This window comes from Staurois parvus, unplaced genomic scaffold (assembly GCF_062004578.1).
Source record: "Staurois parvus isolate SC_StPar_1 unplaced genomic scaffold, SC_StPar_1.0 ptg000770l, whole genome shotgun sequence".
In the NCBI taxonomy this organism is placed as follows: Eukaryota; Metazoa; Chordata; class Amphibia; order Anura; family Ranidae; genus Staurois; species Staurois parvus.
Window position 1 is genome coordinate 1,477,495 of NW_028318566.1, and position 13,355 is coordinate 1,490,849.

Genomic DNA, 13,355 nt, shown 5'->3' on the forward strand with positions numbered 1-13,355 from the left:
GCCAGTCAATGTGCTCTTTGACAAATTGTAACCTCTTCAGCACGTCTTTTTTTTCAACAGTGGGACTTTGCGGGGGCTTCTTGCAGATAGCTTGGCTTCACATAGGCGTCTTCTAATTGTAACAGTACTCACAGGTAACTTTAGACCTTCTTTGATCTTCCTGGAGCTGATTGTTGGCTGAGTCCTTGCCATTTTGTCTATTCTTCTATCCATTCGAATGGTAGTTTTTCGCTTTCTTCCATGTCTTTCAGGTTTTGGTTGCCATTTTAAAGCATTTGCGATCATTTTAGCTGAGCAACCTATCATTTTCTGCACTTCTTTATGTTTTCCCCTCTCCAATCAACTTTTTAATCAAGGTACGCTGTTCTTCTGAACAATGTCTGGAATGACTGTTGGGTCTGTTGGATTTCTATTACTCTACTACACCTGCTAGTAAATTATTTGCCATGTAGAAATATGATTTCTACCAAAAATAGCGATTGATCAGGTTAGTGATGTCTGACTGCTATTATTTTGAACACAACTGTATATACACACACACACACACACACACACACACACACACACACACACACACACACACACACACACACAATATATATTTACACACATACATCACACGCTACTATGCCCCAAACAATAAAAGGGTACTGGTGTTCAAGTCATGAGGGACTTTGTTAGGTGACCCACACACCATAGGGTATGTTGCGAACAGTGGCTTTCATAAAGATCTATATGCTTTACAAGCTTGTTAAAAATGGCTCTACAATATACGCCATGATAAACATATGATCCCTGTCGATTCACCATTCTCCAAGTCACTCAGTGATCGATCACTTTCACTACCAGTCACTCGGTGTACAGAACAGGCATACATTTGCTAGTAGGTCTCAAGATGTACCTCAGCAGCTCCATCAGCAGCTTTCTTCAAGCCCCAGCCAGCATTTGCCCAATCATCAGCCACAGCTCTGTCACTGCACACAAAGAAGTTGTCAAAGAAGATATCAGAAGTCATGGACCACAGTTCCAGACCAATGGCGTAAAATGGAGTCATCTTGAAGGGCTCGAGATCTTCAAAGTAATCTGGATTTTGGATCTTGCGTGGTTTCCAGATACCCTGCAGTGAACAAAAGTAATGTTGGTCAATACAGATGAAAAATTACTTCTTTCCAGATAAGGAAGCTGCTTTCTTAGCCTTTGCTTGACCTGAAGTTGCCATGATGTTGCACATATGGTCAGGTATGACCTAAACCATTTGATGGCTTAACAGTTTGGTTGAGAGCAAAAGCAATGGTGACAATTATTCACAGCATCTACTGAATGCAACTTTTGGAACACTGTTAATTTCTGGGTTTAAATCCGTTACAAAACTGCCTTAACAATCAGCATTTCCCAGCAACCTACAGATTCAAGTGTTCAATCTGTAATGGTAGATTTCCAGAGCAGGTCTGAATTTGCAAAGCTGCTCTAGTGGAAAAGTGAAATTGCTTTAGACATCTCTTCTCTCAGACACTTTAAAGTCAGGCTGTCCTAACTGGCTTCTCCTACGTCTTGTGAATTCCTACTAACCAAAGAGGTGAGTCTTAGCTGCAAGCTCCAACACCATCATTAGCATGCCATGGCATTTGGCTGACAGGAAGGTTCAGAAGACTGCTGCATTTACCTCTAGGTGCATGCAATCTCATACCTGTAGCAGTTTGACCCCCTTATTCTAAGTGATAAGGTCTCTTTGTACCTACCTTCCTGATTGCTGTGCACAAATTCGCCACAGATGTGTACAGCTAGCAGTTCTTTTTATTGCTAGGAGCATGCTCACGTGGCACTCCAGCACTATAACAAAGCTGTCACGATAAAGCCAATCACAGTGATCGCATGATCAGAGGGGCTCCTACAGCGTTAATATTTATTTATTTCAGGTACTTCTATAGCGCCGTCAATTTATGCAGCGCTTTACATATATATTGTACACTCACATCAGTCCCTAACCGTCAAGGGGCGTACTAAGGTCCCTAACTCACATTCAAATACAAGGGCCAATTTAGACTGGATCCAATTAACCTACCAGCATGTCTTTGGATTGTGGGAGGAAGCTGGAGTACCCGGAGGAAACCCACGCAGTCACAGGGAGAACATGCAAACTCCAGGCTGGTGGTGCCGTGGTTGGGATTCGAACCAATGACCCTAGCACTGCCAGGTGGAAGTGCTAACCATTTAGCCACTGTGCTGCCCAAATATAAAATACCTGTTTAAGGGCGCACTCAGCTCCATGCAGAGCGGTTTGCGTACTTGTTTGTTTACAGCTCAGTGTTAGGGGGGAAAAAGGAAAAAAAAAAAGAAAACAGGCGGCTGAATGGGCTAAGTGTCCTTGTGAATAAGCACTAAAGAGCCAGCTCCTGCTGACAGCAAAAGGCTACGAAGTTCACAAGTTTATAAATTAAAAACATTTGGGACTTGCGCAAAACACATTTTTTGCCGAGAACTGGTTTTACACTCTTAGTCACCTACCAACAAGCAGTGCTGCTTAATATAGCCAAAATATACATTTTTTGCACATTTTTATTAAAGAAGCATATTCACTAATGCGCACAAAAATGTAAAGACAATCCTGCACAAAATCTTGCAAGATCCAAAAACTGCGCAAGAATTTGAGCACAGGTTAAAGGTATAACAACACTGTCAACATACAAACCTGGTAGCTGGGGTTGTCAATCATTGGTGCCTTCCATTTTCCTTTGTAGTTAGGGTTGTCAATTGTGGGGCGTTGCCAGACTCCACAGCCAGGTGCAGACTCACATTTGGGGTTTGCCACTTGAGGTGCCTCCCATTCTCCATCCATATCCTCATCCCTGTTAGATAGCAATAGTTGAATCTCAACAAAGCACAATTGTTTAAACAAAAGCACACTGGGAATTTAATTCAACCTACCAGTCTTCAGGCTTTTCGGCATCAGGGTCAGCAATGTACTCCGGTTCATCATCCAGCCAACCTTCGGGCTTTACTGCATTCTCATCAGGGACCTTTGCTGGAGCATCCTCATCCCTAGAAAGCAGACATTTCACAATTAGAAAAGCTATATAGGTACATTTTAGATATTTATAAACAGCATCATATCTATATTTTAAAAATCTTAATATACTAGAGAAGAATATCTCCATCTGGTAAAACCAGCTATGGTTACTTAAAGCGAAACTTAACCCAAAAGGGGAAGTTCTGCTAGTTTGTATCCCCCCTCCACTGCCACGTTTAGAATTTTTTTTGGGGGGTACGGGGTCAGTGGATACCTGGTTTTGACAGGTACCCACTCCCACTTCCGGTCAGATGCACTGCAGCGACCTGAGCCAAAAGTTCTGCCCCCTCCTCCTGGGATACAAAAGACTGCGGGTCCATTCGCACATGCGCAATAGGAAGCTGGATGTGTAGCCACAAGGCTTCACTGCCGGTTTCCATTACTGAAGATGCCAGCACCTGCACCTGAAGCCAACTGAAGAAATGGCTTGGGTGAGGAAATCGCTGGATCCCTGGTCAGGTAATGGCCTTATATTAAAAGTCAGCTGCTACAGTAATTAATTTTTTGGGGAGAGCCAGGAGCTCTGCTTTAAGCTGTATAAAGAGGAAGAAAATATAATCGAGTAGGAGTAAATGCTTCGTTTTCGTTAATGTCTCTATGAACGTCTTTGAATGACAATTATGCAGAGAAAAAGGTTGTATTATTGTTGTGGGACAGCACTGAAGCAATATCATGTGTCCCTGAGTCTGGGAGTTTAGCAGGCATAAGTGCTACAGAGGAAACCAGTCTGCCTGCAAACATATACTCATGTTTGTTTTGCTGAGCATCAGAAGGGGAACTGGAGGCCGAACAAAATCAGGCCTGCCATTGTGTCTGACAGACACAGAGCATATTAGAAGAGGAAAGACTGAAAAAAAATCAGGTCTGGATCCCATTTAACCAATTTCTGTCTGCCCTATAGCAGATTTACTGCTACAAGGCAGACGTTATATAAATGTTATTTTGCACTTCCACCATAGAGGGGGCGCCCGCCACCGTAGCACTGCATCTGCTGTGATTGGACACAGATGGAGCTGATCAACAGTTGCCGGCCAATGGATGAGCGTTGGCACCCGTTGATCATCGAGGAGAGTGACAGGACACAGTTCTGCCTATGGAAACAAGGCTCATCTGTGTCCTGTCAGCGGCAATCTGCTAGATTTTCTTTCCCTAAAAAGCAGGGAATAAAATCTAGCAGATTGCCTAGTAAAAACACCAAAACAGTACTCTAAAACTCACAGCTAGACACACAAATCATTTAATTGCCCTAGATGTTTAACCCCTTCCCAGCCAGTGTCAGTAATACAGTGATAGTGTATATTTTTAGAACTGATCACTATTAGTGTCACTGGTTCTCACAGAGTGCCAGTTAGTGTCAGACTGTCCGCTGCAGTATCACAGTCCCACTATAAGTTGCTGATCGCCATCATTACTAGCATAAATAAAAAAAATTCCAGTATATATATATATACACACACACACCATAGTTTGTAGACACTATAACATTTGCGCAACTTAATCAATATACGCTTATTGGGATTTTTTTTTACCAAAAATATGGAGAATACATTTTGGTCTAAATTTATGAAAAAAAATTAGATTTTTTAAATTTGTTTTTATTGGATGAGCAGAAAGTAAAAAAATATAGTTTTTTTTTTTTAATTTGTCTTTTTTCGTTTATTGCGCAAAAAAATAAAAAAAATAGCGATGATCAAATACCAACAAAAGAAAGCGCCATTTGTGAGAAAAAAAAAAGATATAAATTTAATTTATGTTCAGTGTTGCATGACCACACAATTGTCCGTTAAAAGTATCACAGCGCCATATAGCAAAAAATAGCCTGGTCATGAAGTGGGGGGAATCTTCTGGAGGTCAAGTGGTTAAAGCTGAAGTTTAATCTGCTTACTTGCTTGCCCTAGTTCCCCTTTCATCAAAAGAGGGGAACTAGGGCAAAAAAAATAAAACTAGGGCAATTAAAGAAGAAAAAAAAAAATTTAGATTTTTGTACTAATCATAAAATCTAAATTACCTTTCAGTTCATTAAAGGACACTTCATGATGAATGACTTCATGACAAAGCATTGCAAGAAAGAAGGTGCACCTAAAAAACCAAAACAATGAGGAACCACACCCTGGCACAATGCAGCCTATCGCCTACAAACCTTACTGGCCAAACACCAGCATCCACTGAGGCAGCCACATCCATCTTGTAGAACCTGGGAAGGCATGAATAGAAGACCACACAACCACCTAACAAGCTGACCAACAGAAGCAGAACGATGAAACATCCAGGACGGACTTAACGTCCTGATGGAATGTGACAGAGGTTTTGAGATAAGGCATATGCTTGAAACAGTTCAATCAAACCACCTACAAAGAGGAAGATGATGTCCTTTGCTAGGGACGACCGAGACAAGAAAGAAACAGTCTTCTGAATAGAGGCCGTGGAAGTAAGAAACTCATGAGAATGAGAGCACAGAGAAGATAAGACTGTCTTCAAGCAAGGAAAACAGATACCCCCTTTGGCAAGAAGGGCAACCAATGTAAAAGTACCACCGCACTGCTGTGTAGCTCCATAATTGGATAGTTACAAGCAAGAGGCACCAGCTGGAACACTTAATAGTCAGAAGTGATGGCCACAAGGAAGGCCACTTTGCAATACAGTGTAAGAGGAATATCACAGATTTGTTTCAGGAGGGGCTTTGCAAGGCTGACAAAAGTAGATTCAGGTCCCATGGTGGCAAGGAGGGTTGAAAAGCAAACTACCCTTGTGACTCCCTGGATAAAAAGTACAAACCAGGGAGAGAAAGCCAAAGGATGTTGACTAAAGAATGGCCAAGGCCCAGCATGGTTCATAGGGCCAAATGGTCCATGTGCCTGTGAAGAAAGGTCATGATACTAGCCCCCGAGAACCTGCAAGGAGAAACGCAGTAGGCGAAGTATGCTTCCCCAGTGCAATAACAGAGGAAACGGCAAGTGGACCTCCAGGCTAAAAGCACTGTGGAAATGACAGTCACTCACAGAAGGTAGTCATCCAACACCTGGCTTTGAATAGCAATGCAAAAAGCCAGCAACTGTGAGCAGGGTTGGAATTAGATCTTGAGAAAAAGATCTGGGCAGAGCAGAAGGCGCCACAAGCATTGGTGACCAACCGGATGGGATCTGCAACTCAGGCCCTGTGTGGCCAGTCTGGAGTCATGGAGTATAACAAGAAGCCCTCCCACTCCATGCTTGGCAACAACCAGAGAAGGCACTTCAGGGAAGGGAGGCATACATCAGGGATTACTTGAGTCACAGAGTGACCAGAAACATGAAACAACTTCCCAGGTAACCCTTGATATGGCTACAACAGGGAAACCTACCAATGGAGCGTAGATATAAGGAGATCTACACCTGAAGAGTGCCAGCATTGGAAAATCCATAGATGATATCCTAATGCAGTGACCAGTCTGCTTGATCCATGCTTTGGTGGTGGACAGTCCACTTGCCAGTAGACTACTCCTGGAATATGGACAACAGACAAGGCTGGGACTTGAATTTTAGCCCCACTGAGCTCCGAGACGACACCACGGTTACAGCAGAGCTCCTGGCGCCACTTGGGAATTCATGTAGGCCATAGTCATGGCATAGCTCGACAACACTCTGAATGGTCAATTGTCAAGCAAAGTTTCCCAATGGGAGCAGGAAGATTGACAACCTGGGTCCCAAGATGTTGATTGGGAGACCATTCGCTGCGGAAACATGGACTCTGAAGGGCCAATAATCCCATCAAGCCCCTCCCCAAAGCATAGACTGGCGTCTATGAGGACTAATTGCCAACTGAGGGGAAGAAAAGTCTAACCAGACAGCAAAATAGGGAAAAAAAGCCACCAGCCCGTGATGTCTTGTCAGGTGAGAAAGGTGAATAAGATGGTACAACAAACCTGGGACCCTGAGCCACTTGGCCAGAAACTCTTGCAGTAACAGTCAGCAAGTTGCATAAGCAAGCAATCCTAGAGAAGCAACCATGAGGCCAATAACCATGTGCAGGCATAAATAGATGCAGACCGAAGAGAGGACAGGTGAAGAACGAAGTCGCAGGTGCTGACGTTCCACCAGTGGAGGGAAACCCTGGCCACAGTGGTGTCCAGAACCAGAAACTATCTCTCCTGTGCTCTATGACCCAGAGCAAGGGTGGATGGATGGAACCAGAACTTGAAAAATTCGACCACCAATGCATATAAGGTTGTGCAGCTCTAAACAAGGATGGGGAAGCCCGACCAGTACTGCAAAGTGAAACAAAAAGAAAGCGCACCAACCTTGCGCATTACCTCAGCAAACCACAATTTTATTAAATTCAGAATAATATTCACAAACAACAAAGTATAGAGCTCTGATGAAGAAGGGACCCCCTTCGAAACGCATCAGCCGTACTCTGAGAATCTACCCCTATGATGGGACTCGCACAGGTTTCGCATTTCTAAAGTTCCTTTGAGGACTTACATGCTTGATTTACTTTGTTGTTTGTGAGTATTATTCTGAATTTAATATAATTTTGGTTCGCTGAGGTAATGCGCAAGGTTGGTGCTCTTTTTGTTTCACTTTGCAGTACAGTGGTGTCCAGAACCAATCCAAGTAAGGAGAAGGAAGGAGGAATGACTGAAGGTTCGGCATCCATTCCAAAGGCCTCCAGTGACTTGATAGTGAGGAATGAAGGCATTCCAGAACCTAATGCAAACTGTGTATGTAGAGCAGATATTCCAGACAGGCCACAACTGAATCTGGTGGTGACGCAGGAGAGCCATGACTGGAGCCAAAGTCCAAGAGAAGACTCACAGCATGTACAGCAGTCCAAGAGAAAAGGCCACAGACTCTCCCCTGCAAAAGAAGGCCTGAAGCTCTCCCCCTGCAAAAGAAGTGACCGTTCATGACTGTGGCTATGAGAACATGGGAGATAAACATCCTTGTTGTAAATACAGTATAGGCTAAAAAAAAATAAAAAAAAAAAAAAAAAAAAATCCCCTGATGAAGGGAAGCTACCAATGAGGGCACCGCTCCACCTGGAAAAAAAAAAAAGTGGGGTGGCAGCCCACACAAGTGCCGTGGTGTGGTTGGATAATCCCCTAATAGGGCCCGCAGTGGTCACCACCTCCCCCTGCCCATGTGAAATGAAACCTGAACTGCAAGTGCCTCTTGTGCTGCTACGCTGCAGCAGTGAGTGGGAAGGCTCTCTCCTGCAACTGAGTGCTATACCAGGATAAGCTGATGAAGCTCAAGCTGACCACTGCCCAGCTTCAATCTACAGCCATACGTGCGGCCTCGTGGATGGGGACACCTGCCTAGCCACTCCCGCTGGACAGAGGGAGAACCGCCCCTCCTCAAAGCTACTGGACCAACTCCAGGCAGTAAAAAGTTAAAAAGGGCAGATACCCACAGTAAGAATGGCAGCCGTGGGAGAGCTACAACAGCCCACCCTAGGCCACATGAAAGGATGCCTGGCACTGTGCAGCAGCTTCTGCCCACAGACCTTATCCTCTCCAGGACATACCCTGTCCAGTGGGAACACCAGTAAAATGACAGCCATGAAGTCACCAGTACTCTCCTCAGCCTCAGTGTCAATCCCAGCTGCACACAAGTGAACTTGCCTCCCAGCGGAGAACAGTCTTGGCCGAGGGTGGATTTGTTGGTGATATCGGAGATGGGGGGGGGGGCTGGTCATTGGGGGGGGGAATTTCTTTAAGCCACATACAAGAGCCGCCAAGCCACCCATACTCGCTGGGTAGAGACTCGAGTGGACCAATAGGATACCAAACTGTAAACCAACGCACCTGGGACCTGTATTCTTCTATTACTATATCAGAAATCCTGGGAGCTATGGCAGTGCAGTGAAAAAAATTGCTGCGTGGGGGAGAACCTAAGGAACTTTCACCTCAGGTAGACCCATGTTAACCATGCACCTACCCACAGGAGATCCATGCACACTCACCTATAGGAAACATGGGATCTGTAGTCCCAGAGGAAAAGACGAATACCTCTGACCCCAAGAGAATCGGGTGTTGCCAGCCCAATTGTGGCACGTGATGGAGTGATCAAGTCCGGTCATTGTACACATTCACTGAGGACTGGGGGGGGGGGGGCAAACTCCAGGGCAAAGGGATACTCGCATGTACCCGATGCACCCAGCACTCACCACAGGACAGTACTCATGGTAAATTAGACAAACCTGGACTTTTAGTTCTCCACCTATGAAACACCTTCAATGTTGGTCAGGGTGTCGTCGGCCCAAATGCAACGTTGCGTTGTAAGGATTAAGTCCAAATGGTGTACGTGTTCACTAAGGGGGTCAAGTTGCTCAGGGCCATTCCACAAAAGCAGAGTCTTCACAGCCAATCCCCCTAAGGTTAGGACAGCATGTGCTTGATGGCAATGTGGGGGTGACTACCCGTATTTATGATACCCGACCTGTCATTCAACACCAATAGACAAACATCCATAAAAACAAAAATATCTTCATCAGGAACATCTGGTCAAATCCATCGACCAGAACACAAAAATCCAACTACAGGTACAAAATTCTTGAACAAAACGGAGCAGAAATAAATTTCACACCCTACTCCTGAGACAAGGTATAAAAATCAGTAGGGGGCCGCCCCAGGGTGTGTTTAAACTTTTGGTTTCACCCAGCATCCTGCTCCCGCAGGTGGCGAATTAAAACCCATCCCTCAAGAAGTTAAGTGGAGTCCTTCAAAGGAACAAAAAAGAAAAAAAAAAAAAAAATTGGTTTTCACTAAATTCTTATTTAATATCATCATTAGTTTCTGGCATTTTCTATGCAATGCAGGCAGATCATGAATGATGGGAGGGGCCAGCAGCATGCTGTAGATTGCTAAAAATAACACAACAACCTGCTTCTGTACTCCTTTCAAGAGCCCTCGGAAGGCCGGGGGGCAGACTCCTGGGAGGAGTAATGCAACTACTAACCGCTTCAATACAGGGTACTTTCACCCTCATCCTGCCCAGGCCAATATTCAGCTTTCAGCGTTGTCACACTTTGAATGATAATTGCGTGGTAATACAACACTGTAGCCATATGACATTTCTAGCATTTTTTGAGACCGATAGAACTTTCTTTTGGTGGTATTTAATCATCACTGGATTTTTAAAATTTTCGCTAAACGAAAAAAGACTGAACACTCCCATCTCAAAAAAAAGCACAAACAAAAAACACAACCAAAAAAAAAAAAAAAAAAAAAAGTTTCTTCTTCAATGATGTACACTAATGATGAGGCTGCATTGATGGGCAGTAATGAGGCTGCACTGGTGAGAAGGCACTCATTATTACTGTAAACAAAGTGCTGACAGTCTTGCTGAGTATCGACTGTCTCTTCTGCACAGACCCAGCATAAAAGGAAGAGACTGCCGATAACCGACAAGTCTGTTTACATGTGATTGGAACAGCTGATCACATAGTAAAGGGCTGCTGTGACTGGACACAGATGATCACAGATCACGTTAAAAATGGCCAGAGGAAACAGTGATCGCAAAGCGTGCCCAATGTGAGGTGCGTTCTGGGAGGACATCTATAGATGCCCTCCCAGAAAAAGAGAACCACACTGTAGCCGTCTTTCGCCTTATTAGCGTGGTTAAAATACCCTGATGGGTAGATGTCAGTCCGGAGGAGTGGGCATTCTTAGGCAGGCCAAATTTCCATACAGACTGCTCTAGATATATGCCCATGTGATGCTGAATCACCATGACTAAAATACAACATAAATGGGGCCAGCCAGAGACATCAACGCTGAGGAAGAAAAGGCTGGATTGGTGCTGAATGTTCTCTGGCCAGCAAATGGGGTGCACTCTGACTTGCTGTAGCGTCGAATAAATTCTGCAATAAGCTCATAGTATGCAGTGATGCCAAGTAAGCTTATTTCAATACAAGAAGAGCCTACAGATGTGCAATAATAAAGGGTAAAGCTGCAGTTTAGCTCTTTTCTCAGTAAAGCAGTCAAAGACTGAACAGCTGAACCTCAAACACTGCTAGCAGGTCAAATTAAACAGAAAACAGCTGTGTACTGGGGGGACTAGGTATTTTTATTTTTTGTTTACTATAGGCATACATGTGCTTTAGGAACCAGGTAAAAAAGGACACTGAATTTTTATAAACAGTAAAGTCTGCATATGTATAAACACTTCAGCCTGGATGCTCTGCTTAAGTGGTGGTAGCTGGGTAGTCCCACCTCCCTGCAAACGGGTGATCAGTGCCAACTATGGATATTCACAGTGCAATCTGTAGACTACCCAAAATTTAAGGCTTCATGCGCACTGTATTCTATTGATGCTTTTTTCTCCTACAGGGAGTTTAGGAGCAGCAAAAAACGTGGAAAAAAAACAAGCAGCGTTTTTGCATGCACCTGGCATTAAGACATTCTACTGGCCAGAAATATGGGCGTTAGAATGCATTAGCGCAGGAATGCGCCATTACTGTGTGTCTAGATGGATGTCCTGAATACATTTTCTTCTGCCTCAAAATGCCCTGCTTCTAAACTTCTGTGTACATGGGTTATGCACTCTATACATGCAGGTAAAAAAAAACCTTAAGTGTGTAGCTCCACCTCAGCCCCTCCTATACTTACCTGAGCCCAATCTCAATCCAGGGATGTGCAAGAGAGCAGCGGCTCTCCCAGCCCTCTCCATTCTCATTGGCTCAGACACAATCAATCTCAGGCAGCGAGGAGGGATAGGGGGTGGGGCTGAACCACACTGTGTCGTAAGGCTAATTTACACATGCTTCAAAAATGTGGTTTCGGACATTTTTTTTTAAAAAAGCGCTTTGAATGCCAATCAATCAAAGCCCCTGTTACTAAATAAAACGGTTAGTTTACACATTGCTTTTGCCTCAAAAAATTATACCCCATGTCGCTTTCATGGTGCTTCAAAGTGTCTCTGAGGCCTCCATAGAAGCCTATGACAAAGCTTGCTTGCAGCACCTGCAGCTTTGAAAAGGCTTTTATTCAGTTTTAGCTTCACTTTGTTTTGGAAGTATTGCAGGTATAAGGATATCCCAGGCAACACTGGGAAATCTTTAAATCTGGATGGAAAGGTTCGATTTTTGCTTATAGAACCACTGATGGACTTTTAATTTCAAAATGTGTACTACTGAAAAAAATATATTGGGAATAAATGCAATAATTATATATATTAATTACATAAAAGGCTATCCTGTCTGTGTATTCTATTTCCCTTTTAACTCGATAGCAGGTTATGTTTCAGAAGTAACGTAATCTATTTCTAGCTCATACACTATATAGTTAAAGGTTTGTGGACACCTGACCATAATACCTAGATGAGCTTTTCAGACAATCCATTCCAAATCATATGCATGTTGCCACTATCCCCTCCCCACCCCTGCTTTGTGGCTAGAACAGCCTCCATTCTTCTGAAAAGGCTTTCCATGAGATTTTAGAGTGTTTTTGATATTGTACAACAGCTGGCTCTCATCTTAGAATGACGTCAGTTCAGTTGTATATATTTTGGAAGTGTCTGGTGCAGATGTCTGGTGCAGCAGGAAAGTGAGAAAGGTCTGGACCAGAGCGGAGCATACAACACACATGGTGTGCAACATGGGAACAATATAGTAGAAAGTGAGCGGGGATCCGAGAGAGAGGGCTGAGTGGCAGAGAATCAGCAGAGCTGGTGGACAGGAGCAGGAGAGACTACCAATGTCAAACGTGCTGTGCAGCATGGGTGCAATATAGTTGGAAGTGAGCGGGGACCAGAGAGAGGAGGAACAGCAAACCAGAGGATAAACAGAGCTGGGAGTTACTACTGAGTGGGAGATCAGCAAAGCTGGAGGTTACTACTAAATGGGGGATCTGCTGAACGAGGGCACCAATGAGCTGGGGATCTGCTAAACAGGGGTACTAATGAGCTGGGGATCTGCTGACTGGAGGTACTATGGAGCTGGTGCTCTACTGGGCTCCTTTAAAACAAACAAATGAGCTTTTGTGGACACACAGTCTGCTTGGGAGAGAGCACGCACGAGTGCCCCTGCACTGCAGCGAACGACCTGCTATGCGGGCACTCGGCAGGATCTTGGTGGGGGAACTGACAAAGGATTAGGACTGCTCTGTGCAAAACCATTGTACAGAGTAAGTACAACATACATGAAAATGCTCTAATGTAGTGAACAGAACTGAACAGTAGATCAAATTATATACACAGCTAAGAGGAGAGGCTCCGCCCTCTCTATTCTCAAAGGCAGACGATACTCCTGGGCAATATCTTTAGAAAATACAGGGCGGATGCTCTGTATTAAATATTTATAAACAACC

General features: G+C 44.2%; 1 protein-coding gene across 2 annotated transcripts in view; it reads right to left on the reverse strand.

Annotated features, from left to right (window-relative positions):
• Nucleotides 1-13,355, reverse strand: part of CANX (calnexin) — an 80,424-nt gene that overhangs the window by 21,476 nt on the left and 45,593 nt on the right. For both annotated transcript variants that reach the window (XM_089654508.1, XM_089654509.1), the window contains exons 9-11: nt 2,926-3,039; nt 2,690-2,846; nt 902-1,117 (exon numbers count right to left, since the gene is read on the reverse strand). In XM_089654508.1, the coding sequence (XP_089510634.1) occupies nt 902-1,117; nt 2,690-2,846; nt 2,926-3,039 (487 nt within the window). The remainder of the gene's footprint in view (nt 1-901; nt 1,118-2,689; nt 2,847-2,925; nt 3,040-13,355) is intronic.